This window comes from Balaenoptera borealis (assembly GCF_965194805.1).
Source record: "Balaenoptera borealis genome assembly, chromosome: 7".
Classification (NCBI taxonomy): Eukaryota; Metazoa; Chordata; class Mammalia; order Artiodactyla; family Balaenopteridae; genus Balaenoptera; species Balaenoptera borealis.
In genome coordinates, this window is record NC_138864.1 from 59,076,878 (window position 1) to 59,104,396 (window position 27,519).

The 27,519-nt window shown below is 36.2% G+C and overlaps 1 protein-coding gene across 5 annotated transcripts in view; it reads left to right on the forward strand.

The window, feature by feature from the left end:
* The window catches only part of SNX13 (sorting nexin 13), a 152,177-nt gene that overhangs the window by 115,110 nt on the left and 9,548 nt on the right, over positions 1–27,519 (forward strand). For 4 of the 5 annotated variants that reach the window (XM_082398213.1, XM_082398214.1, XM_082398216.1 and 1 more), the window contains 7 exons: positions 5,412–5,519; positions 7,405–7,515; positions 18,638–18,799; positions 20,257–20,328; positions 22,730–22,875; positions 23,131–23,199; positions 25,143–25,255. In XM_082398213.1, coding sequence (XP_082254339.1) covers positions 5,412–5,519; positions 7,405–7,515; positions 18,638–18,799; positions 20,257–20,328; positions 22,730–22,875; positions 23,131–23,199; positions 25,143–25,255 — 781 coding nt within the window. The remainder of the gene's footprint in view (positions 1–5,411; positions 5,520–7,404; positions 7,516–18,637; positions 18,800–20,256; positions 20,329–22,729; positions 22,876–23,130; positions 23,200–25,142; positions 25,256–27,519) is intronic. The other variant, XM_082398215.1, reaches the window with a different exon arrangement.

A 27,519-nucleotide genomic window follows, 5' to 3' on the forward strand; every position in this document is an offset into this window, starting at 1 on the left:
GCTGACACTGCAGAAGTACAAAGGATCATGAGAGATTATTACAAGCAACTGTATGCCAATAAAATAGACAACCTGGAAGAAATGGACAAATTCTTAGAAAAGCACAACCTTCCGAGACTGAACCAGGAAGAAATAGAAAATATAAACAGACGAATCACAAGCACTGAAATTGAATCTGTGATTAAATATTTTCCAACAAACAAAAGCCCAGCACCAGATGGCTTCACAGGCGAATTCTATCATACATTTAGAGAAGAGCTAATACCTATCCTTCTCAAAGTCTTCCAAAATATACCAGAGGGAGGAACACTCCCCAACTCATTCTATGAAGCCACCATCACCCTGATACCCAAAACAGGCAAAGATGTCACAAAGAAAGAAAACTACAGACCAGTATCACTGATGAACATAGATGCAAAAATCCTTAACAGAATACTAGCAAACAGAATCCAACAGCACATTAAAAGGATCATACACCATGATCAAGTGGGGTTTATCCCAGGAACGCAAGGATTCCTCAGTATATGCAAATCAATCAATGTGATACACCATCTTAACAAATTGAAGGAGAAAAACCATATGATCATCTCAATAGATACAGAAAAAGCTTTCGACAAAACTCAAAACCCATTTATGATAAAAACTCTCCAGAAAGTAGGCACAGAGGGAAGTTACCTCAACATAATAAAGGCCATATATGACAGACCCACAGGCAACATCGTTCTCAGTGGTGAAAAACTGAAACCATTTCCTCTAAGATAGGAATAAGACAAGGTTGCCCACTCTCACCACTATTATTCAACATAGTTCTGGAAGTTTTATCCACAACAATCAGAGAAGAAAAAGAATTAAAAGGAATCCAAATTGGAAAAGAAGAAGTAAAGCTGTCACTGTTTGCAGATGATATGATACTATACATAGAGAATCCTAAAGATGCTACCAGGAAACTACTAGAGCTAATCAATGAATTTGGTAAAGTAGCAAGATAGAAAATTAATGCACAGAAATCTCTTGCATTCCTATACACTAATGCTGAAAAATCTGAAAGAGAAATTAAGGAAACACTCCCACTTACCATTGCAACAAAAAAAATAAAATACCTAGGAATAAACCCACCTAAGGAGACAGAAGACCTGTATGCAGAAAACTATAAGGTAGTGGTGAAAGAAATTAAAGATGATACAAACAGATGGAGAGATATACCATGTTCGTGCATTGAATCAACCTTGTGAAAATGACTCTACTACCCAAAGCAATCTACAGTTTCAATGCAGTCCCTATCAAACTACCAGTGGCATTTTTCACAGAACTAGAACAAAAAATTTCACAATTTGTATGGAAACACAAAAGACCCCGAATAGACAAAGCAATCTTGAGAAAGAAAAACAGAGCTGGAGGAATCAGGCTCCCGGACTTCAGGCTATACTACAAAGCTACAATAATCAAGACAGTATGGTACTGGCACAAAAGCAGAAACAGAGATCAGTGGAGCAGGGTAGAAAGCCCAGAGATAAACGCACACACATATGGTTACCTTATGTTTGATAAAGTAGGCAAGAATATACAATGGAGAAAAGACAGCCTCTTCAATAAGTGGTGCTGGGAAAACTGGACAGGTACACGTAAAAGAATGAAATTAGAACACTCCCTAACACCATACACAAAAATCAACTCAAAATGGATTTAAGACCTAAAGTAAGACCGGACACTATAAAACTCTTAGAGGAAAACATAAGTAGAACACTCTATGACATAAATCACAGCAGGATCCTTTTTGACCCACCTCCTAGAGAAAGGGAAATAAAAACAAAAATAAACAAATGGGACTTAATGAAACTTAAAAGCTTTTGCACAGCAAAGGAAACCATAAACAAGACGAAAAGACAGCCCTCAGAATGGGAGGAAATATTTGCAAATGAAGCAACTGACAAAGGATTAATCTCCAGAATTTACAACCAGCTCATGCAGCTCACTATCAAAAAAACAAACAACCCAATCCAAAAATGGGCAGAAGACCTAAATAGACATTTCTCCAAAGAAGATATACAGATTGCCAACAAACACATGAAAGGATGCTCAACATCACTAATCATTAGAGAAATGCAAATGAAAACTACAATGAGGTATCACCTCACACCGGTCAGAGTGGCCATCATCAAAAAATCTACAAACAATAAATGCTGGAGAGGGTGTTGAGAAAAGGGAGCCGTGTTGCACTGTTGGTGGGAATGTAAACTGATACAGCCACTATGGGGAACAGTATGGAGTTTCCTTAAAAAACTAAAAATAGAACTACCATACGACCCAGCAATCCCACTACTGGGCATATACCCTGAGAAAACCATAATTCAAAAAGAGTCATGTACCACAATGTTCACTGCAGCTCTATTTACAATAGCCAGGACATGGAAGCAACCTAAGTGTCCATCGACAGATGAATGGATAAAGAAGATGTAGCACATATATACAATGGAATATTACTCAGCCATAAAAAGAAACGAAATTGAGTTATTTGTAGTGAGGTGGATGGACCTAGAGTCTGTCATACAGAGTGAAGTAAGTCAGAAAGAGAAAAACAAATACCATATGCTAACACATATATATGGAATCTGATAAAAAAGAAAAAAGAAAAATTGGTCATGAAGAACCTAGGGGCCGGTCAGGAATAAAGACACAGACCTACTAGAGAATGGACTTTAGGACACGGGGAGGGGGAAGGGAAAGCTGGGAGAAAGTGAGAGAGTGGCATGTACATATATACACTACCAAATGTAAAACTGATGGCTAGTGGGAAGAAGCCGCATAGCACAGGGAGGTCAGCTCGGTGCTTTGTGACCACCTAGAGGGGTGGGATAGGGAGGGTGGGAGGGAGACGCAAGAGGGAGGGGATATGGGGACATATGTATATGTATAGCTGATTCACTTTGTTATAAAGCAGAAACTAACACACTATTGTAAAGCAATTATACTCGAATAAAGATGTTAAAAAAATTAAATTAAGATATACAGTGTAAAAAGAATCACATAGCTCATATATCTCTCTTTTTATTTACTTGCGAATTTATGGGAATTTGGTATAATACGAAATTTTCTTTGTGTGAATACTTGTAATCTTTTTCTGTTCCAGACAGATAATTTTAAAAGGAATTTGGTTAATTTAGACTCTAACAAAATAACTGTTACGTTTAATTTTTTATTAATAAGTTTTAATATTTTAAAGTTTTGGAGATAAATTGTTGTTTTGCTGAGTACTGTTATATTGCCTTGGTGTTTTAGTTTGCTAGGTCTGCCATAACAAAATAACATAGACTGAGTAGCTTAAACAGCAGAAATTTATTTTCTCATAGTTCTGAGAGCTAGAAGTCCAAGTTCAAGGTGTTGGCAAGTTTCGTTTCTCTTGAGGAGTGTCTCCTTGGCTTTCAGATGACCCCCTTCTTGATGTGGCCTCACATGACTTTTTCTTTGTGTGCTCGCATCCCTTGTGTCTCTTTGTATGTCCAAATTCCCTCTTTTAAGGGCTTTGATTTGATTTAAGTGCCTCTCTAAAGGCCCTGTCTCCAAATACTGCCACATTCTGAAGTATTGGAGGTTAAGGTTTCAACATACGATTTTTTAGGGAATAAAACATACTGGTAATGCCTGAATAAACTATGCATTCTATAAAATTGAGTCAGTAGTTTAAGATACCATGGTTAAGTCCTATTCTAGGAAACTAAATATCTTTTAGGACACCTTGAAAACTGTAAATGTACTTCTATAAGGTGTCATTTTTCAAAAAATTAATTCATAAAACCAGGTACTCTATATTGTACATTCATTCAGTGTGGACCCATTCTAATACTTTGTGAACCACCCAACTTGTGACTGTCACTGCAGCATAACATTTTCCCTGTAAATCAGGGGTCCCCATCCCCCAGGCCGCAGACCACTATTGGTCTGAGTCCTGTTAGGAACCGGGCCGCACAGCAGGAGGTGAGCAGAGGGCAAGGGAGTGAAGCTTCATCTGCCGCTCCCCATTGCTCGCATTACCGCCTGAACTGTACCCCCACCCGCCCCGCCCTGGTCCGTGGAAAAATTGTCTTCTGTGAAACTGGTCCCTGGTGCCAAAAAGGTTGGGGACCACTGCTGTAAATGACCTCCCCCTTCCCCCCCCTTTTTTTTCGCCTTGGCTAGGACGAAAGAGCTGCTTTTAAGTTTCATGCATTAACATGTAATGAACTTGTTCGCATTATAGCTCCAAGCGACCATCTGATTTGCCATTCCATTTAATAATTTATCAGAATCTTCCAGTTTCGGGATGAAAATTATCCTACACCTTTTCATTTCCTCTTTTCTTTAATCTCTGCACCAGGAATGAGTTTTCTTTACAGAAGCATTGTTGTTTTTAAACAAAGAATGGTTTTAGAAAGTTTGTTGCACTTCTGGATGTGTATCACAAAGGAAAAGCAATGAGGCTGCTCATTGAAGTTTTAGATACTAGGTATTGCTGGCCAAACACAATCCTTCGCTCAGTGACTTTGCTCTTCCACTTTGTTAGCAGCTAGTATGGTTAAAATCTGTGCTTCATCAAGGCACAGTAGATTCCTACATATCTGGACTTTTGAAGGTAGAGTCTGTAAATGCTAAATTTCAAGTATGTACACTTTTTGTTTGTGGCTTTACAAAGATAAGATATATACTTGATAGCTTTTAATTTGTTTTTTTCTTAGTTATCTATTAGTTTATTTTTCATGTAGTTTCATGTAGGAGAAGTATGTGTTGTACTGGTTATATATAGGGAGTTATGATATAGCTGTAATCTATATTTTGAAATTTGCTTTTTCTTCCTTTAATAATTAGCTATTACAGTGATTAACTGATTTGAAGTCATCAATATAAAATATTTCTTTGAGTTTTTTTAACAAGCCAGGAACTCATAACTTTGATTATTAAAAATTTATTGACTAATACTTTATTCACAAGTTAAAGGGTTGTTAAGCAAAATTTTTTTTTACGTTTATTATTAATTTTAATAATATTAAAGACATAATTTACAAATAATAATAAGAGTATTCAGTACTGTATCATAAGTTCTTTTTAGCCAACTGAATAGCAAAATATTTTTTAAAACCTTTTGTTATGAAAATTTTGAACAGTCTTAATATCAGAGAGAGTATAAAATGAAACTCCATGTGGATATCTTCATCAGTTATCCATGTTTGTCATTCTTAGAAAATAACTTCTTTATAATAAATAACATTCGAACTGTGGTTTGGACATATTTGGACAATATTTTATATTTTCTGGTTTTGGCTTAATATATTACAGAATCTGTTCTAGATGCTTTTGATATGTAGAGAAATTGTCACTTGGAAAATACTTTTCTGTTTTTGTAAAAAAACTAAGATTACTGAATGTATTTTGTTTTCTAGTTTGAAAATCTGTCAAGCATATTAAAGCTTCCCGGTAAAAAGACTTTTAATAATATGGATAGAGATTTTTTAGAAAAGAGAAAAAAGGATCTAAATGCATATTTGCAGGTAAGTTCATGTTTATTATTACTCGTAGATTTTCATTTCAGTATAACATACAAATATAGCTGATTTCTTTATTAGCAAATGTTTGTACTATAATAGTGGGATAGCAGCCACTTCTGAGGTGCTGAGATATGACATGCAATCTGCTCAGTAATTTATAAATATTATTTCTCTGTTTATTAACTTAAAAGTTTTCTGGACACTCAGTGCTAGGAATTTTGCTTCTTCAGGTTTGGATGAATATACACACACACTGGCAGGCATATATCCATTCTACACTACTGTAAAGTCTAGGAAGTCTAGGTATTTTATGGTAGACAGTTAAATGTTCCCAGTTCAGTAAATAGTTGCTCTTCGTGATGTATCCAAAGCTAGTAGATTTTTTTTTCTTTTCCATATGGCTTATTACATGGTATTAAATATAGTCCTCTGTGTAGATTTTTATTCTCAGATAAAGTGAATAGCTGCCTGCCATGCTCCAGAATGAGTCTGAGGCTTCTAAAATTACAGGATAATTCAAGAGAGGAATAGATCCAAGGGACTTTTCTGAAGTGTAGCACGCTAAGCATGTAGATTTCTCTTCTGGAATAATGGAATAATAAAACGTGTCTCATAGGTTACATACTACCTAAGCCGTTGGGACTATCAGAAATAACTTTGTTTTAGACCTGGGTACCCAAATGCCAGATTTTAATAGTATCACTTTATGGTTTTTTATACTAATGAATGATTTATAAAGTTTTCTCATCTATTAGCTCCCCACTTCTCTCTTTAGAACAGGGGTAGCCTGCCACCTGTTTTATTAAGAGTTTATTTTATTATTAGAACACAGCCACCCATTTAGTTTAGTGCTGTCTATGACTGCTTTTACACTACTACAGCAGAGTTGAGTAGTTGCAGCAGACTCCATGCATCACAAAACCTAAAATAATAATTATATGAACCTTTACAGGAAAAGTTTGCCGACCATGTCTTAGTATTATATTTAGTGAAACTTAGCTAATACTGTACTTGATATTCTGTTTGGAAGGTTTCTCTCTCTCAAACATTTACAGGTTTAATTGGGTTTGTTTATAACCATAATTGTAATTCCATGGCATTATAATTTACTGAAAGGGTAGGAAAAACATATACATCTGCTATTACTCACCTTTGTCTTCTGGCTTAAGGCTAAATATCTGAAATCATTTATATGACTCTTGTCAAACATTTTGATTTTTTAAAATGTATTAACTTCAGTTGCATTAAAATCTGTATCAGTTATTTATAAAATTTAGAAAATAAACACCTTTTTTCCAAATCTGGGGCCATAAATGTGTATTTTAATTGTGGCTATACTGTCTACTTCTTAGGTAATGATCTCAATATGTCAAAACATTTTTCATTGAAGAGATTAAGCTAGAATGTTAGACTGTATCATTAACAGTGTAAAAGCAATATTTTGTTTTGGGCCTTCTTTATAATACTTAAAAAACTTTGAATTATTTTATGTACTTTCTATTAGTGTTAACTTTAAAATTAGAATGGGAATAACATAACAGTTTACTGATGTGGATCTTCTTAGTATAAGTTATAAAACCTGAAAATGGAATAGAAAATAACATTTGGGGGAATTCCCTGGCGGTCTAGTGGTTACGACTCCGTGATTCCACTGCAGGGGGTATGGGTTCGATTCCTAGTCAAGGAACTAAGATCCCACATGCCGCGTGGCACAGCCAAAATAGATAGATAGGCAGGTAGATAGGAGGATAGAAAAATGTGTTAAATTTTTTAAAAAAAAATAACATTTTTACTATACATTCTTAACTTTCTAGCAGATGAAATTATAAATAATAGTTAATTTCCAGTACCCTATCAATATAAGATACCTCTTTTCTTTTCCTGTTAGTTACTGTTAACTCCTGAAATGATGAAAGCATCCCCAGCTTTGGCTCACTATGTGTATGATTTCCTTGAGAACAAAGCCTATAGTAAAGGGAAGGGGGATTTTGCTCGCAAGGTAAGCAGACCATTGCATTGGTTTTCTTTATAGGTCTGTTTTCATACTTTGTTTTTAATAAAAGAAGATAAATTTGTATTTGTGTGTATGTTTTAAAACTAGAAAACTTTATTAAATGCTCCTTGGCATGTTTATCTTCTATGCTTAATTAAGCCTACTATTGATAAGTATATCTAATAAATATAAACTCCTGTCTTTACATATTGATTAAAATCCAGCAAAAGCTTGCAAGAAAAAAAAAGCTTTTGAAATGATACAGTAAGGAAAGTTGGCCTAAGACAGGTCACAAGCTTTCGTTAGCTTGAGAAGGAGCTACTTCTTATTGGGAGGAAATGTCTTTTATTTGGAGTAAGGATAAGAAAAATGTTAAATAGGATATGTTCCTGAAAGTATTTGTGCCTTTTGAGTGAAATATTTATTGTTTAAAATTCTGGGGACACAAGACCTATTAAGATGCTAGCTTAAGGCAATAAATGATTTACTGCTCAAATTGGGCAAGATAGCTCACTGGGTGAGAACACAAACATTGGAATCAGGCAGCCTTTGGTTCAAATTCCTGTTCTGCCACTTATTAGCTGTGTCCTGCAAAATGTTACTTAACCTTCTGGGCCTTTAATTTTCTAAAGATTGAAAGTGTTAATCCTCAGTTTAGAGCATGTATGAATCAAATGAGATAATCTGTGTATTACAGTGCCTGTCTGAATAAAAGTTTGCTCTTAGAAGTAGTAACAATAGTAGCAGGAGCTGTAGCAGCAGTTGGGGAAGCTGGAAGTAGGAATTCTGTGTATTATTTTTGCAAGTTTTTAAAAGTCTAAAATTATTTCAAAATGAAAATTAGAAGTAAAAGACTTCCCCACCACTCGTTCATTCTAAAAAGGCTAACTTGCTTAAAAAAGATTAAGGAATTGGTACAAAGTAAGTAAGATTAACAACTATAAGCATACTCAAGGATACTACGGTTTAACATCCAAGTGAATGCTAACATTTCTAAGTGGAATGTTTTATTTTAATAAGAAATTCCAGGTTATGTACCTTATAATGGTAGGTAAAAAATATGGTGGCCTTATCTTTGTATTTCGTGATTGAGTTTAAATTCCAACTCTAAATGGCTTTATTGTCAATAGAGATGCATTTTAATATTCCATCTTTTTTATGTTTACCTTATTTTCTCTCTTAAGGTTGCATCAATTTTAAGATAAACCAATAAATTGATAAGAGCTTTTTGAGATAAAAGAAGCATTATATTAAATGTAGACAGTGTCTTTTTTACCAACCAACAGTTGTGCATGTATATATGTAATGGGTAGGCCAAAAAGTTCGTTTGTTTTTTCCATAAGACGGCTCTAGTAGTGCTTAGTTGTCTTTAACTTCATTCAGAACAATTTTGTTAGATTGTATTGTGACAACTGTCATATCAGCGTGCATTAAAAAAAAAAACTTATCAAAATTGGTAAATTTTTGTGTAGCCGTTATAATATTGAAGATGGAAGAAAAAAAGCAATACTTTTCGCATATTATGCTTTATTATTTCAAGAAAGGTAAAAACACAACTGAAACGCAAATAAAGATTTTTGCAGTGTATGGAGAAAGTGCTGTGACTAAATGGGTCAAAAGTGGTTTGCGAAGTTACGTTCTGGAGATTTCTCGCTGGACGATGCTCCACGGTCGGTTAGAGCAATTGAAGTTGATAGCTATCAAATGGAGACATTAATTGAGAGCAATCGACGTCATACCATGTGGGAGATACCCAGCACACTCAAAATATCCAAATCAAGCACTGAAAATCATTTGCATCAGCTTGGTTATGTTAATTGCTTTGATGTTTGGGTTCCACATAAGTTAAGAGAAAGAAACCCTCTTGACCATATTTCTGCGTGCGATTCTCTACTTGAACTCAACGAAAACGTTCTGTTTTTAAAACAAATTGTGATGGGCAGTGAAAAGTGGATACCATACAATAATGTGGAATGGAAGAGATGGTGGGGCAAGCGAAATGAACCACCACCAACCAACTAAAGGCCGGTTTTCATCCAAAGAAGGTGATGTTGTGTATATGGAGGGATTGGAAAGGAGTCCTCTTATTAGGAGCTCCTTCCAGAAAACCAAACGATTAATTCTAACAAGTACTGCTCCCAGTTAGACCACCTGAAAGCAGCATTTGACAAAAAGCGTCCGGAATTAGTCAACAGAGAATGCATAATCTTCCATGAGGATAACGCAAGACCGCATGTTTCTTTGATGACCAGGCAAAAACTGTTACGGCTTGGCTGGGAAGTTCTGATTCATCAGCCCCTTCAGATTTCCATTTATTTAGATCTTTACAAAATTCTCTTAATGGAAAAAATTTCAATTCCTTGGAAGACTGTAAAAGACACCTGGAACAGTTCTTTGCTCAAAAAGATAAAAAGTTTTGGGAGGATGGAATTATGAAGTTGCCTGAAAAATGGCAGAAGGTAGTGGAACAAAAGGGTGAATACGTTGTTCAATAAAGTTCTTGGTGAAAATGAAAAATACGGCTTTTATTTTTACTTAGAAACTGAAGGAACTTTTTGGCCAACCCAGTGTGTATGTCTGTGTGTGTGTGTGTGTGTGTGTGTGTGTGTGTGTGTGTGTGTATATATACGCACACACACACATACGTACATATATACACATTAGAGTCTAAAAATCCTTCTCAATCATTTCTGGAAATCCACAGTAACATACATTTTTCATAAATCATATTGATAATTACCAAGTTCATATTGACCTCTTTTAGATTGTCAGAATAATTTTCATACATATCAAGAATTAGGAGTTTTCAGCTACATTTCCTTTTTGGCTAAATTGTAGTTTAATATTTTCCTTAATTATATTTCACTGGAAACTAAATAGCTGTTAGAGAAAACCACCTACTACTCAGGTTGAGAAATAATACTTTACAACACATTAACTTTGTGTTAATTTGTCTAGCTTTGCAAAATATATGGGCCAATTCCTAGAAGAAGTAATTGACAAGCAGTCTTCCTCCATGTACACACTATCTTTCTATCCAGTTTTGTATCATGGTGTGATGGCAGTTTTAAGCTGTAGATAGGGACATAAATTTAAGTTAAAATTCCTTTGTTCGTGTTTTTACCAATACAGATAACTCAACTGAGGTGATAATTGAATGAATAGACAACATCTATGTATGTCAGGCTAAGTGTACACTTTTGCTGGCAATCCATAATTTACTACTCTTCTGCCTGGTAATTTGCAATTTTCTTTTTTTTTTTTTTTTTTTGCTTTAAACATCTGTTTTAAGACGAATTCTGATTCTGGAAACATTATCATATTGTGATGGGCTGCTTTTATGCTTCTAAATTCTGCTGCTTCAGGGTTGAGCATCATAATCACGTGTGGAGGTTTCTCCACGCCCCTTGGTTCCCCCACTCCCCACCCTCAACACAGATGATTAAGCTTTGCCCTCAGAAATTGGAGGAAAAAAAACATGGAAGAAAGAAAAGGAAAGAAAAAGAAATGGATTCTGTAGGTCTGGGGCTGGTGCACAGGCAACTATTTTCAGTTACCTAATTCATGATACAGATTTAAGTTATCTTATTTTGAAAGAGTATCAGTGGTAGTTAGCCCTATGCCTAGATAGCATTTGAGGTTGTATTCATTTAACCAACTTAAGGTTATGTTAGTTGAACCTATGTTTCTACTGCAAAGTGTAAGATATATAAAATTCTAAAATATTTTTGACAGTGTTCAAACAATTTTTAATGTAGGTTATGATTAAAGTGAAATTCATGCCTTTTATGCTTCTGAAATTCTACCTCATCTGTGAACATTAAAAGTTAGTAGAATGGTGGCAGTTTTCCCTCAAGTTGTACATTTTAAGTGTCGTATTCTCATGTTTACCTCTTTTAAGAAATCTACTTGTGTTCTTATGACTTAGAGTTACTACGGTTAAAAAAAACACTTGGCAGTAATGTCAGTGTTGGAAATAATGTCCTGATTGATTTGAACACACTGTTATGGTTAACTGAGAACTACTGTATATAGAATTAGAATTACACACACACATATATATCATTTTACACCCAAATATATGTATATAATTTTACACACAAGTGTGTGCACACACAAGAGAGTTAACTTCATCTTCTTTACCCTTTTTAATCTCTGTATCTCTCTTCACCAGTGGTAGTGATTTTCAAGCCCTTCTTCTTCATTTCTGTCCTTTGGTTCTACTTTGAATTTGTTGTACTGTGACAGTGTCCCTCCTAAACATTGTATATTCCAGCAAGCATATCTATAAGACTGTTGGCTCTGCTTAACCCAAGGAATTACTAAAACTTTTACAGTTATCTTGAAATACACTCTTCGTTGTTATTGTTTATTGCAGTACCTATTTCACCTTCTCTAGTTTTTCTTGTTGGAAACCATGAAAGCATATTAAAGAATTTTATCTTCTTGATATCGTCTGTTAACATTGTGTTCCTTAAGCAGTGGGGTTCCATTTTTTTGCTCTTATTGCTTTTATTTTTTCTCTTTTTGCATAGAACATAACTCATTTCTGTGGTAGTTTTTATGACATTCAATACTTTCTGGAAAATAGTCTTACAGTTTTGTTTGACTTTGGTTTTTGTGTCCCCTTTTTCTTTTCTCTCCTCCATCCCTTCCTTTCTCTCTCTTTCTTTCATTTGTTTTGTTTGTTTTAGTCTGTTAAAAATCTCAGAGAGATCCATATGCATCTACTTTGGTTTCTTTAGATGGCTCTCTTAATTGAAATTATCTGACATTTGTACAGTCAGAAGGTCAATTTTATTTTATTTTATTTATTTATTTTTTTAACACCTTTATTGGAGTATAACTGCTTTATAATGGTGTGTTAGTTTCTGCTTTATAAAAGAGTGAATCAGTTATACATATACATATGTTCCCATATCTCTTCCCTCTTGCATCTCCCTCCCTCCCACCCTCCCTATCCCACCCCTCTAGGTGGTCACAGAGCACGGAGCTGATCTCCCTGTGCTACGCGGCTGCTTCCCACTAGCTATCTATTTTACCTTTGGTAGTGTATATATGTCCATGCCACTCTCTCACTTTGTCGCAGCTTACCCTTCCACATCCCCATCCCCCATATCTTCAAGTCCATTCTCTAGTAGGTCTGTGTTTTTATTCCCATCTTGCCCCTAGGTTCTTCATGAACTTGTTTTTTTTTTTTCCTTAGATTCCATATATATGTGTTAGCATACGGTATTTGTTTTTCTCTTTCTGACTTACTTCACTCTGTATGACAGACTCTAGGTCCATCCACCTCACTACAAATAACTCAGTTTCGTTTCTTTTTATGGCTGAGTGATATTCCATTGTATATATGTGCCACATCTTCTTTATCCATTCATCTGTCGATGGACACTTAGGTTGCTTCCCTGTCCTGGCTATTGTAAATAGAGCTGCAATGAACATTTTGGTACATGACTCTTTTTGAATTACGGTTTTCTCAGGGTATATGCCCAGTAGTGGGATTGCTGGGTTGTATGGTAGTTCTATTTGTAGTTTTTTAAGGAACCTCCATACTGTTCTCCATAGTGGCTGTATCAATTTACATTCCCACCAACAGTGCAAGAGGGTTCCCTTTTCTCCACACCTTCGCCAGCATTTATTGTTTGTAGATTTTTTGATGATGGCCATTCTGACCAGTGTGAGATGATATCTCATTGTAGTTTTGATTTGCATTTCTTTAATGATTAATGATGTTGAGCATTCTTTCATGTGTCTGTTGGCAATCTGTATATCTTCTTTGGAGAAATGTCTATTTAGGTCTTCTGCCCATTTTTGGATTGGGTTGTTCGTTTTTTTGTTATTGAGCTGCATGAGCTGCTTGTAAATCTTGGAGATTAATCCTTTGTCAGTTGCTTCATTTGTAAGTATTTTCTCCCATTCTGAGGATTGTCTTTTCGTCATGTTTATGGTTTCCTTTGCTGTGCAAAAGCTTTTAAGTTTCATTAGGTCCCATTTGTTTATTTTTGTTTTTACTTCCATTTCTCTAGGAGGTGGGTCAAAAAGGATCTTGCTGTGACTTACATCATAGAGTGTTCTGCCTATGTTTTCCTCTAAGAGTTTGATAGTGTCTGGCCTTACATTTAGGTCTTTAATCCATTTTGAGTTTATTTTTGTGTATGGTGTTAGGGAGTGTTCTAATTTCATACTTTTACATGTACCTGTCCAGTTTTCCCAGCAGCACTTATTGAAGAGGCTGTCTTTTCTCCACTGTATATTCTTGCCTCCTTTATTAAAGATAAGGTGACCATATGTGTGTGGGTTTATCTCTGGGCTTTCTATCCTGTTCCATTGCTCTATATTTCTGTTTTTTGTGCCAGTACCATACTGTGTTGATTACTGTAGCTTTGTAGTATAGTCTGAAGTCCAGGAGCCTGATTCCTCCAGCTCTGTTTTTCTTTCTCAAGATTGCTTTGGCTATTCGGGGTCTTTTGTGTTTCCATACAAATTGTGAAATTTTTTGTTCTAGTTCTGTGAAAAATGCCACTGGTAGTTTGATAGGGATTGCGTTGCATCTGTAGATTGCTTTGGGTAGTAGAGTCATTTTCACAATGTTGATTCTTCCAATCCAAGAACATGGTATATCTCTCCATCTATTTGTATCATCTTTAATTTCTTTCATCAGTGTCTTATAATTTTCTGCATACAGGTCTTTTGTCTCCTTAGCTAGGTTTATTCCTAGTTATTTTATTCTTTTTGTTGCAGTGGTAAATGGGAGTGTTTTCTTAATTTCACTTTCAGATTTTTCATCATTAGTGTATAGGAATGCAAGAGATTTCTGTGCATTAATTTTGTATCCTGCTACTTTACCAAATTCATTGATTGGCTCTAGTAGTTTTCTGGTAGCATCTTTAGGATTCTCTGTGTATAGTATCATGTCGTCTGAAAACAGTGACAGCTTTACTTCTTCTTTTCTAATTTGGATTCCTTTTATTTCTTTTTCTTCTCTGTTTGCTGTGGCTAAAACTTCCAAAACTATGTTGAATAATAGTGGTGAGAGTGGGCAACCTTTCTTTTTCCTGATCTTAGAGGAAATGGTTTCAGTTTTTCACCATTGAGAACGATGTTGGCTGTGGGTTTGTCATATATGGCCTTTGTTATGTTCAGGAAAGTTCCCTCTATGCCTACTTTCTGCAGGGTTTTTATCATAAATGGGTGTTGAATTTTGTCAAAAGCTTTCTCTGCATCGATTGAGATGATCATATCGTTTTCTCCTTCAGTTTGTTAATATGGTGTATCACATTGGTTGATTTGCGTATATTGAAGAATCCTTGCGTTCGTGGGATAAACCCCACTTGATCATGGTGTATGATCCTTTTAATGTGCTATTGGATTCTGTTTGCTAGTATTTTGTTGAGGAGTTTTGCTTCTATGTTCATCAGTGATATTGATCTGTAGTTTTCTTTCTTTGTGACATCTTTGTCTGGTTTTCTATCGGGGTGATGTTGGCCTCGTAGAATGAGTTTGGGAGTGTTCCTCCCTCTGCTATATTTTGGAAGACTTTGAGAAGGATAGGTGTTAGCTCTTCTCTAAATGTTTGATAGAATTCACCTGTGAAGCCATCTGGTCCTGGGGTTTTGTTTGTTGGAAGATTTTTAATCACAGTTTCTATTTCAGTGCTTGTGTTTGGTCTGTTCATATTTTCTATTTCTTCCTGCTTGAGTCTCGGCGGGTTGTGCATTTCAAGAATTTGTCCATTTCTTCCAGGTCGTCCATTTTATTGGCATAGAGTTGCTTGTAGTAATCTCTCATGATCCTTTGTATTTCTGCAGTGTCAGTTGTTACTTCTCCTTTTTCATTTCTAATTCTATTGATTTGAGTCTTCTCCCTCTTTTTCTTGATGAGTCTGGCTAATGACTTATCAATTGTGTTTATCTTCTCAAAGAACTAGCTTTTAGTTTTATTGATCTTTGCTATCGTTTCCTTCATTTGTTTTTGATTTATTTCTGATCTGATCTTTATGATTTCTTTCCTTCTGCTAGCTTTGGGGTTTTTTGTTCTTCTTTCTCTAATTGCTTTAGGTGTAAGGTTATGTTGTTTATTTGAGATGTTTCTTGTTTCTTAAGGTAGGATTGTATTGGTATAAACTTCCCTCTTAGAACTGCTTATGCTGCATCCCAAAGGTTTTGGGTCATCGTGTTTTCATTGTCATTTGTTTCTAGGTATTTTTTGATTTCCTCTTTGATTTCTTCAGTGATCTCTTTGTTATTAAGTAGTGTATTGTTTAGCCTCCATGTGTTTGTAATTTTTTTACAGATTTTTTCTTGTAATTGATATCTAGTCTCATAGCGTTGTGGTCGGAAGAGATACTTGATACGATTTCAATTTTCTTAAATTTACCAAGGCTTGATTTGTGACCCAAGATATGATCTATCCTGGAGATGTTCCCTGAGCACTTGAGAAAATGTGTATTATGTTGTTTTTGGATGGAATGTCCTATAAATATCAGTTAAGTCCATTTTTTTAATGTATCATTTAAAGCTTGTGTTTTCTTAATTATTTTCATTTTGGATGATCTGTCCATTGTTGAAAGTGGGGTGTAAAAGTCCCCTACTATGATTGTGTTACTGTCGATTTCCCCTTTTATGGCTGTTAGTATTTGCCTTATGTATTGAGGTGCTCCTGTGTTGAGTGCATAAATATTTACAATTGTTATAGCTTCTTCTTGGATCGATCCCTTGATCATTATGTAGTGTCCTTTTTTGTCTCTTGTAATAGTCTTTATTTTAAAGTCTATTTTGTCTGATATGAGAATTGCTACTCCAGCTTTCCTTTGATTTCCATTTGCATGGAATATCTTTTTCCATCCCCTCACTTTCAGTCGGTATGTGTCCCTAGGTCTGAAGTGGGTCTCTTGTAGACAGCATATATATGGGTCTTGTTTTTGTATCCATTCAGCCAGTCTATGTGTTTTGGTTGGACCATTTAATCCATTTACATTTAAGGTAATTGTCGATATGTATGTTCCTATTACCATTTTCTTAATTGTTTTATGTTTGTTATTTTAGGTCTTTTCCTTTTCTTGTGTTTCCTGCCTAGAGAAGTTCCTTTAGCATTTGTTGTAAAGCTGGTTTGGTGGTGCTGAATTCTCTTAGCTTTTGCTTGTCTGTAAAGATTTTAATTTCTCCATCAAATCTGAATGAGATCCTTGCTGGGTAGAGTAATCTTGGTTGTAGGTTTTTCTCCTTCATCACTTTAAATATGTCCTGCCACTCCCTTCTGGCTTGCAGAGTTTCTGCTGAAAGATCAGCTGTTAACCTTATGGGGATTCCCTTGTATGTTATTTGTTGTTTTTCCCTTGCTGCTTTTAATAGTTTTTCTTTTTCTTTAATTTTTGCCAGTTTGATTAATATGTGTCTTGGTGTGTTTCTCCTTGGATTTATCCTGTATGGGACTCTCTGTGCTTCCTGGTCTGGATTAACTATTTCCTTTCCCATATTAGGGAAGTTTTCAACTATAATCTCTTCAAATATTTTCTCAGTCCCTTTCTTTTTCTCTTCTTGTTCTGGGACCCCTATAATTCGAATGTTGATGTGTTTAATGTTGTCCCAGAGGCGTCTGAGGCCGGGATGACATTGCACCCACCTGAGGTGCACAGTGTGTTCTCCCGGGGAAGTTGTCCCTGGATCACGGGACCCTGGCAGTGGTGGGTTGCACAGGCTCCCGGGAGCGGCAGTGTGGATAGTGACCTGTGCTTGCACACAGGCTTCTTGGTGGCTGCAGCCACAGCCTTAGCGTCTCATGCCCGTCTCTGGGGTCCGCGCTGATAGCCGTGGCTCGCGCCCATCTCTGGAGCTCCTTTAAGTGGCTCTCTTAATCCCCTCTCCTCACGCACTAGGAAACAAAGAGGCAAGAAAAAGTCTCTTGCCTCTTCGGCAGGTCCAGACCTTTTCCCGGACTCCCTCCCGGCTAGCTGTGGTGCACTAACCCCTTCAGGCTGTGTTCACGCCGACAACCCCAGTCCTCTCCCTGCAATCCGACCGAAGCCCAAGCCTCAGCTCCCAGCCCCCGCCCGCCCCGGCGGGTGAACAGACGAGCCTCTCGGGCTGGTGAGTGCTGGTCGGCACCGATCCTCTGTGCGGGAATCTCTTCGCTTTGCCCTCTGCACCCCTGTGGCTGCGCTCTCCTCCGTGGCTCCAAAGCTTCCCCCCTCTGCCACCCGCCGTCTCCGCCCGCGAAGGGGCTTCCTAGTGTGTGGAAACCTTTCCTCCTTCACAGCTCCCTCCCACTGGTGCGGGTCCCATACCTATTCTTTTGTCTCTGTCTTTTCTTTTTTATTTTGCGCTACCCAGGTACGTGGGGAGTTTCTTGCCTTTTGGGACGTCTGAGGTCTTCTGCCAGCGTTCAGTAGGTGTTCTGTAGGAGCTGTTCCACATGTAGATGTATTTCTGATGTATTTGTGGAGAGGAAGGTGATCTCCACGTCTTACTCTTCCGCCATCTTGAAGCTCCTCTCAGAATGTCAATTTTAAAGCTTCCTATCCCTCTGAGATCATTTCTTTTTATATCTCTTATCATATTTTCTTTATCGTTTTTCTATTCTCCCTTAATAAAGTATGGCTTACATGTCTGATTTGCAGCTTCTTTTCTTCTTCCTAATAGATTCCAGATTCTTTCCATATATTCTAATTGAGCATGTAACATATCCTTAAAATTATTTTTTTAAAAAATAAATCTTACTTGTTAGTTATGTGAGCTGTTTATTTTATCTGCTTGTTTGCTTTTTAATATCACCTCAGAATATCTATGTCATTGTTGCCTTGAATTTGAGGCGGAAGTATGTTGTAGCTGTTTATACTTGCATCAATTTCTATTTTGGAAAAATTCTCATGTTTTCAGAGTTTTTCTTAATAAGAAGGCAACCCAAGGTTTATATTCATTTTCTGCCAATAACCATATCACTCAAAAATTTTATTCATATTTTTAAAGACACACTGAAGACAACAGTTTATCCTTTTAAAATGCAATGAGATATTATAGACTGGAAAATTATTATATCTTTCATGTGTTGCACTCTGTATTTTCCCATGCTCAGTTGAATAACAAATCTGATACAGTGAAGTCATGATATAATATCTTTTCCCCTTTAGATGGACACTTTTGTAAATCCGCTTCGAAATTCCATGAGGAATGTTTCAAATGCAGTTAAATCCCTTCCTGATAGCTTGGCAGAGGGAATGACTAAAATGTCAGACAACATGGGCAAAATGTCAGAAAGATTAGGTCAAGACATAAGGCAATCATTTTTCAAGGTAAGATGTTTTCAGTAATGCCTAAAGGAAACTATTTTCAGGTCAACTAAGATTTACTGAGCTCCTGCTTAGATTTACCTTATTTTCCTTTATAAGTCCAAAGCCCTATAAACACATAGTCTCATAAAGAATTAAAAAACTAAAGAGAATGAATTCTTATCAAAAATGGATACTGTAAAATCCAGTCACTCCTCAGTCTCTGCTACAGTAGAATTTTAAAATCCATGTAAAGCACATATTTAAAATTAGTGTAGTTAACATTCTTTGTACTGTTTTATTCTATTTAGCCATGTTTATTCTATAATGTCATTAAAATTTATAACAAAACAGGTATGTGCTGTTGTGTAAATTAGTTTTACTAGTATTCATCAGCAAACATAGTCTAATTTCTTCCGAGTCACACGATCAAGGTTCACGAGATCAAAGAGAGGAAAAGTCTTTCAACATCATCAATCTCTGCAGCCATATCTTACCTGTGTATATACCTGTGAGAGGCATAGAAGAGTTTCCTGGGAAGCTTTTTCATTACGCTAGCAGAATAGGTAGTTGACCAAGTAGTTTTTGCTTCCTAATTTACATTTTTAAAATAATTTTGACCTAGTTTTTTAAGGTTATAATCAAGACTATTAAATCGTGTAACTATTAGAATGTTTCAATGAAGAGGACATATATATAAACACTAATAGAATTTCTTTATTCTAAGAGGCAACTCCTAAAATATAGTGTGTGTAAATCATACTTTTCTATTGATTCTCATACATTTTCTGATGTTTCATCTGAATTTCTAATCATGGGCAAGTACACTAACACTGAAGTGAGGGTTGTCTTGTGCCGCTTCTGCTGATAGCTACCCATATGACTTCGTACAAAAGTCACTGAACTTTTCCAGGCTTCTTTTTCCTCACCAGTAATGTGAAGGGGTTATAATAGGTGATCTTGATGGTCCTTCCTGTGCTGAGAAATGGTTATCAACTAGCACTGGTCTTTGTGTCCTTTTCCCCCATAACTTACATTATATAACAGTCAGTTAATTAGTTCCTTTAGGCCTATTAGCATACTGTCAGGCTCTTTATGGTAAAAGAAAAAAGACTGGAGTTCTATTCCCCGACTGTGCTACTAATTTTTGGTCTTTAAATCATTTAATCTTACTTAGCTTTAAATTCTAAAAAGTATGGGAGTTTGAGTAATATCTCCATCCAACTCAAAATGAATCCTTTTTTAAAGGAAAGAAAATCTGTTGGTAATGAAATAATTACCCTTTTATATTGGGTTTCTAACTGTAGATTGTTAATACTTTGTTAATGCTATATAAATTTTATTTATATATTGTCCCCAAAATCAAATCAAATGCTGTTCATTATATTTGATACTCATTTTGGTTTATTGTATTGTGTTCTTTCATTTTCTGCTTTAGTGTGTTTACTTTGTTTTTTGTTTTTTGTTTTTTTAAATATTAGGTTCCTCCTTTAATTCCGAAGACTGATTCAGATCCTGAACATTGTCGAGTTTCAGCTCAACTTGATGATACTGTGAGTTAATTTTATTTTGGTAGCATTCAGTTGAAATTCATATCACGCTTGGCAGATCTTTTTAACTTTTTAATAAAGTATAATATGTATATCTGTCATTAATGTACATATATTGTAAACATTGTTTGATGAATTCTTACAAACTGAACATATCCATGTAATCAACACTATAAACAAGAAACAGAACATTGCCAGTACCCCAGAAAGCCCCTAATGCTCTCTTCCTGTCACTATCCTCTCCCCTGCCAAGGATAATCACTATCCTGACTTCTACCCTGCATTTATACTTTATATAAATGAAACTGTGAGGTATGTACTCCTTTAAGTCTGACATTTTTTGCTCAACATTGTGATAATCTTCCATGTTTGTTTCATGTGATTGTGGTTTCTTCATTTTTGTGGCCTTATAGTACAATTTTGTAATTATAGTACAATTACATTTTGTAAATATAGTACAATTTATTTGCTATATTACGAACTGTACTCCTATGAACATTATGGTACTTGTCTTTTGATTAAATAAATAAGTACATATTTCTTTCTGTACCCAGGAATGGAATTGCTTGGTCAGAGGTTATGCAAAAATTCAATTTTAATAGATACTGTCAAATAGTTTTCCGAAGTGTGTGTGCCGCTTCCACTGCCATCAGCAATGCATGAGAATTTCAGTGGTTCACAGCCTGCCAAAAATCAATATGTTATGCCTTTTTAATTTTAGCCATTCTCTTTGTTGTATCTCATGTGGATTTCCATTTCTCTGATGGCTGTTAAAATGTTGAACCTCTTTTCATAAGTTTATTGGCCATTTGGGTGTCCTGTCTTACATGTCTAGCTCTTTCCCCCATTTTTTTTCTGTTGGCTTGGCTGTCTTTGTCTTTGATTAGTAAGAGTGCATTGTATAATCTGAATATTGTTTCATTGTCAGATATAAGTATTTGTGTATTGTGAATATCTTCTACTTTGTGTGCTTTTATGCTCTGTGTATAATCTGTGCCTACTGCAAGGTCACAAAGATGTTCTCCTATGATTTTCTTTAAAACTTGTTTTTGTTTACCGTGCCAAAACTTAGATTTGCCATTCATCTAGGATCGATTGTTGTGTGTGGAATGAGGTAGGGGTCCAATTGACCTAAGCACCATTTACTGAGAAGGCCCTCTTTTCCCAGTGTATGTTTCTCCCTTGTCACAAATCTTTTTATTTTATATATTTGGGTCTGGACTTTATATTCTATTCTATTAGGCAGAGTTATTTTAAAGTTATAATTATCTCTCTTCAGTTTCTCATTGAATTTCTTTATAATAAACTGACTTAAAGATAATATTTTTGTTTTTTCAAGAATATTTTAGAATGTTTATTATGCATTGTACTGTTGTAATATCCATAACATTATACCTTTTGTTAAGGGTTTTTACAATTTAACTGTTTATTAGAATTGTCATGTGGCATCAGACTCATGACTATACTTGATCAGAGAATAGAGCCGTAGTGATTTTTGCCTCCAAAGTGGTTAAGCTATTGAAAAATATGTGAAAGAGAAGGTACGCTAAGAAAATGTTTACAACACAGTGAAAAATGTATGACTCATGCTGTTTTCTCATGAAAAAATTTAAGTATTTAAATTATAACATTGATGAGGAAATAATTGGAAAGACTGGCTTAGTGATGAAAGAATTACAAAATTACTGGCAATTATGGAGTTTTGTTGCAGTTCTAAACCTGCACCTATTTTTTGTTTTATATATATTGATATATTTGGGCATCAAAGCATTCTAGTTGTCTTTCTTTACTTTTTATATCATTAATTGAATATTCCCATGATGAAAGTGTACAAATTTTTACTTCTTAAAAATAAAAGGAAAATTGTAGTAATCTAGTTGCCTTTTGTAATGTTAGCTGGATTTTATTTCAGCTTCTTTTTCATGAAAATACCTATATACATACAACCCAGTAACCGAGCAAAACAGATTGCTCTGTGTAGATTGTAGTTTGTTCTATTAAATAAAGAGAAATGTTGAGAATATTTTGTTCATTTGAAAAAGATGCCCCAGAGAATAGGCAAAGGGGCTAACCTTTGCCTTATAAACTAATACAGACTCTACTGCAAGATCCCAAATCATCTTTTCCTAAGACCATCATGAATCCAGTTTGAGAAGCTTTTTTCACTACAGCCTTGGAATTTACTCATCATTGTAGAGTTGTAAAATTCTGTATTCTGTCAAAATGGCTGTTAAAAATATTTTTTCTAAATTATAATGAAATGTTGGTTACAAAGGCTATAGTATAACTTGTTCTCCAACCTGTAAATAGTAACAGTCATTTGGTAAAAGCAGGAAAATTAGCCATTTATAGTAGATAGGTAACTCAAATAAACGTATCCTTATTTCTTCCCATATTTTGTCAGGTGGATGACAATATTCCACTTAGGGTAATGCTGCTTCTCATGGACGAAGTATTCGACTTAAAAGAGAGAAATCAGTGGTTGCGAAGGAATATCAAAAACCTACTTCAGCAGCTTATTAGAGCCACATATGGTGATACTATTAATAGGTACCACTTTTTTTTCTTAAACTACTTAGAGCTGATCTTACTTAGCTTTTGAAGTTTTACTTCTGGAAGTAGATTGCTCAACCTTTTGTAGGGGAATTTCCTTCTCTGGGTCTTTGAAGATCATTAAAGCAGACTATTGCTCTCAGAGATAATCTTCATACAAATTAAGTTGCTTACTCCATGGAAGTAATGTTTCTTTATTTTATTCACCTTCTAAAATCTTGACCTTACTCATTTGAATTTCTTTGCTTTCAGAAAAATAGTTGACCATGTTGACTGGATGACCTCACCTGAGCAAGTAGCCGACTTAGTGAAACGTTTCAGGTATGTCTTAAGACACAGTCACTTCTTTCAGATAGTACAGAGTTGAGCATTGTTATCACTAACTTTCATTGCATTCCTTCTCTTCCTGGCCTTACAGTTGGTTTTAGTCATCACTGATGAGCAAAGACTTGCAAGAATTATAAACATTTGTCCCATGGACCTATTCATATTTGTTTTTTTAAAACCAGAATAGAAAAAAGTGTAAATGAAAAATCTTTAACATGTTAGGCTACATTTTATCATAGTAATGTGGCTTTAAAATAATGGAAATATTAATGTAGACATGGTATGGTCATATAATCAGGTTACCTAGTTTCCAGGATTAACTTTTCTCAGTTGTATTTGCTAACCTTGATTTGATTGATTGATTGATTGGCTGGCTGGCTACCTGGGGTCTTCATTGCTGCATGCTGGCTTTCTCTAGTTGCTGCGAGCGGGGACTACTCTTAGTTGTGGTGCGTGGGCTTCTCATTGCAGTGGCTTCTCTTGTTACGGAGAATGGCCTCTAGGTGGGCGGGCTTCAGTAGTTGCAGCACGTGGGCTCAGTAGTTGTGGCATGTGGGCTCAGTAGTTGCAGCACGTGGGCTCAGTAGTTGCGGCACATGGGCTTAGTTGCTCCGTGGCATGTGGGATCTTCCCAGACCAGGGATCGAACCCATATCCCCTGCATTGGCAGGCGGATTCTTAACCACTGCACCACCAGGGGAGTCCCCACTAACCTTGATTTTAAATGAAGAATTTTAGAAATATGTATGTCCACGGTCTAAATTTTTATTAACTATATTTGAACCTCTGAAAAGGTTCAAATTAAGAGTAATGATACTCCAATTCATATGTTCATTTTGCAAAAATATTCTGAGCCCCTTCTCTGTGTCTAGCCCTCTTACCAGGGACTGAGGGGTAAGGTTCAGTCCCTTCAAGGAAAGCATGCCATGGCAGAGAAATAAACGTCTTTTCTAAAAGTGAGAGATAAGCAAGGCATAAACATTCATGGCATCACGTACTTTGAAGTAACAGAAAGAAGGGAACTGTCAGTATCGAACACTGTTTACTTGGCACTGTCCAACTACTTTACGTACACTTTCTGATTTTATCCTATTTTACAAGATAGGGATTTTTGTCTCCGTTTTGTTACAAGGAAATTGAGGATTTGAGAAGTAAAGCAGCTTGCCCAAAGCCTCATGTGCTGGACAGTGGGGAAACAGGTCTCTCTAATCTGAAGCTAAGTTTCTCCTCACTATACTGTACTGTTTCTAAAAGCTGTACCACCTGCCTGGCACCTTCATTCTGTTTCAGGGTGGGTAAATATTGTTCTTCTGGAGCACTGATTCTCAACCTTGCCTGCACACTGGAATCACTTGGAGAGCTTTAAAAAGTACTAATACTTAGGTCCCATCTGCAAACAGTCTGATTTAATTAATCTGGTGGAGGTCCTGGTCCTTAAGCTCTTTTAAAGCTCCCAGGTGTTTTCTAATGTGCAGTCAGAGTTAAGAAGGACTACTCTGGGCAGTCTCTCTCTCTCAGACCAAATTCCCAGATGGAAGCTTAGTTACTCTGCTCAATTCCTTCCTTTGGCCTGAGAACTAGGGAACAGGAATCAAGTACACTGTGAAAGTAAAGGAGAATGGATTAAATATGTGAAAGAAACATGGTAACCAATATAGCTCTAAGGTGTGGGTGCAGAATTTGTTTTATATTGGCTTAGTTTTAAGTTATTCCAGGGCATACTTCTGTTATTTTTTCTTGTATATATCCTTTTACACCTAAAATTGAACCCTGTATGTAGTTACTGTTTGTTGAATATCACACCTATATAAAATTTCAGAAGTGTTTCCTTTTTCTGTTTACATTTGTGTTTTCTGTAGAAAATTGGAATAATTTGACCAACTTGTATCATTAGAAAATGAAAATGTTTATAAAATTTATTTAATCTTCTTAAATAGAGATGCCTTTTGGCCAAATGGCATTTTAGCAGAGACTGTTCCATGCAGAGATAAAGCTATTCGAATGAGAACAAGAGTTGCAGGAAAAACTAAATTACTTTCAATTATGCCAGGTAAGTGAACATTTTTAGTATAAATCTTATTAATTTGTACTTCTTCTGAATTTAAGGCATTGAGCATGCTAAGTATAGCTGCCTTTTGACTATAATAACTATCATTTGATGGCTTATCATACACTAGGCACTGTGCTAGGCATTTCTCATATATCTTTAACTAATCCTCATAACATTATGAAGCCTAGGTACTGTTAACATCACAGCTTTATATGTGAGGAAACAGAAGCTCAAAGGGGTTAGGTGAGTCACCCAAGGTTTATAGCTAGTAAGTGAGTGTTGGGACTCTGACTCAGCTCTGAGTTCCTTGAAAGCCACTGCTTTCAACCACTTGAAGAAAAAGTGTTGCTTTTAACCACTTCACTTTGCTGCCTTGAAACATTCTGAGAATGAAGTTGATGATAAATTCTGTGACAGATGAAAGGGCTGATAAAAGTATATGAAGTATGAGGTTTTCAGGAAGAATGTTTGTTCTATTTAAGAGAACAAACACATTTTTTCAAAGAATCCCTTTGAAACAACTGATTGGCCCAGTCTTAATCTTTACTAAAACATGATCCTAAAGAAAGTGTACATAGTGGCATTCTGTTGGTCTGATTTGAGTTACTTTAGAACACTGCTGTCTCACTAATTTAGATTCACTTCGTCTGTTTTGTCTTCTCTCAATAAGAGCAGTTTTGTGTAGTTGGGTGGTTGTTTGATCTCTTCTTTGGTTATAAATATCTTTGAAAATACCTAGATATCTCTTCTCCACATTTTAATTGTGGATGTAGAGAATAGAAAAATATTTAAGTTCTCAATATCTATTTCTTTTCATATAATTTTATTTTTAATTTAAACTATATTTTCACCATAGATTTTAATCAGCTTTCTCTTCTGACAGTTAAGTTGGAACTTTGCCACACAGCTATTTATTCTGCCCAATAGACTCTACTGTTGCATTTGGAGATAAAAAGCAAGTTACAGAAATAACATTTTAGAAAAATGGAAAGAAACAATAACCTAGGATATTAATATACTGTTAGAATAAACCAGATGGTGCTATAGACTGACTCAGTTATGTGGCTGGAAGAAATCTTAATGCATTTATACAGTAAATATTTATTGAGAGCCTTTCATGAGCCAGACACTATTCTTTACACTTATCATTGCCTTCTTGGAGTTTACATTCTACTAAGGAGACACAGAAAACAGATGAAAGAAATAGATAAAGCACAGTATGTTGGATAGTGGTAAGTGCTGAGGAGACAGATAGTGCAGGAAAAGGGAGGTGTCAGATGAGTTGCAGTTGCAGACAGGGTAGCCATTGGGGGCCTCCCTGAGATGATGACACTTATGTGAAGACTTGACGGAAGTGAGGATAGATGTAAAAGTATATATTTTTATATATACATAATCCCTCTCCTGTTTTTTAGTAAACTTAAAAACTATTTGCTTTAAATTATATTGTACCCTAGTTAGAAATATACATTTTGGAAGTTGCATGTTTCTTTCGAAAGCAATAAAGTATTGCTTCTGAGGCCCCTGCTATAGTGGCCCTGACTATGAATAATTAAGAAGAAGAATAGGAGATTGGTTCAAGATGGCGGAGTAGAAGGACGTGCTCTCACTCCCTCTTGCGAGAGCACCGGAATCACAACTAACTGCTGAATAGTCATCGACAGGAAGACACTGGAACTCACCAAAAAAGATACCCCACATCCACAGACAAAGGAGAAGCCACAATGAGACGGTAGGAGGGGCGCAATCACAATAAAATCAAATCCCATAACTGCTGGGTGAGTGACTCACAAACTGGAGGACACTTATACCATGGAAGTCCACCCACTGGAGTGAAGGTTCTGAGCCCCCCATCAGGCTTCCCAACCTAGGGGTCTGGCAACAGGAGGAGGAATTCCTAGAGAATCAGACTTTGAAGGCTGGCGGGATTTGATTACAGGACCTCGACAGGACTGGGGGAAACAGAGACTCCACACACAAAGTAGTGTGTGCATCGGGACCCAGGGGAAGGAGCAGTGACCCTCATAGGAGACTGAACCAGACCTACCTGCTGGCGTTGGAGGGTCTCCTGCAGAGGCAGGGGGTGGCTGTGGCTCACCGTGAGGACAAGGACACTGGCAGCAGAAGTTCTGGGAAGTACTCCTTGGCTTGAGCCCTCCCAGAGTCCACCATTAGCCCCACCAAAGAGCCCGGGTAGGCTGCAGTGTAGGGTTGCCTCAGGCCAAACAACCAACAGGGAGGGAACCCAGCCCCACCCATCAGCA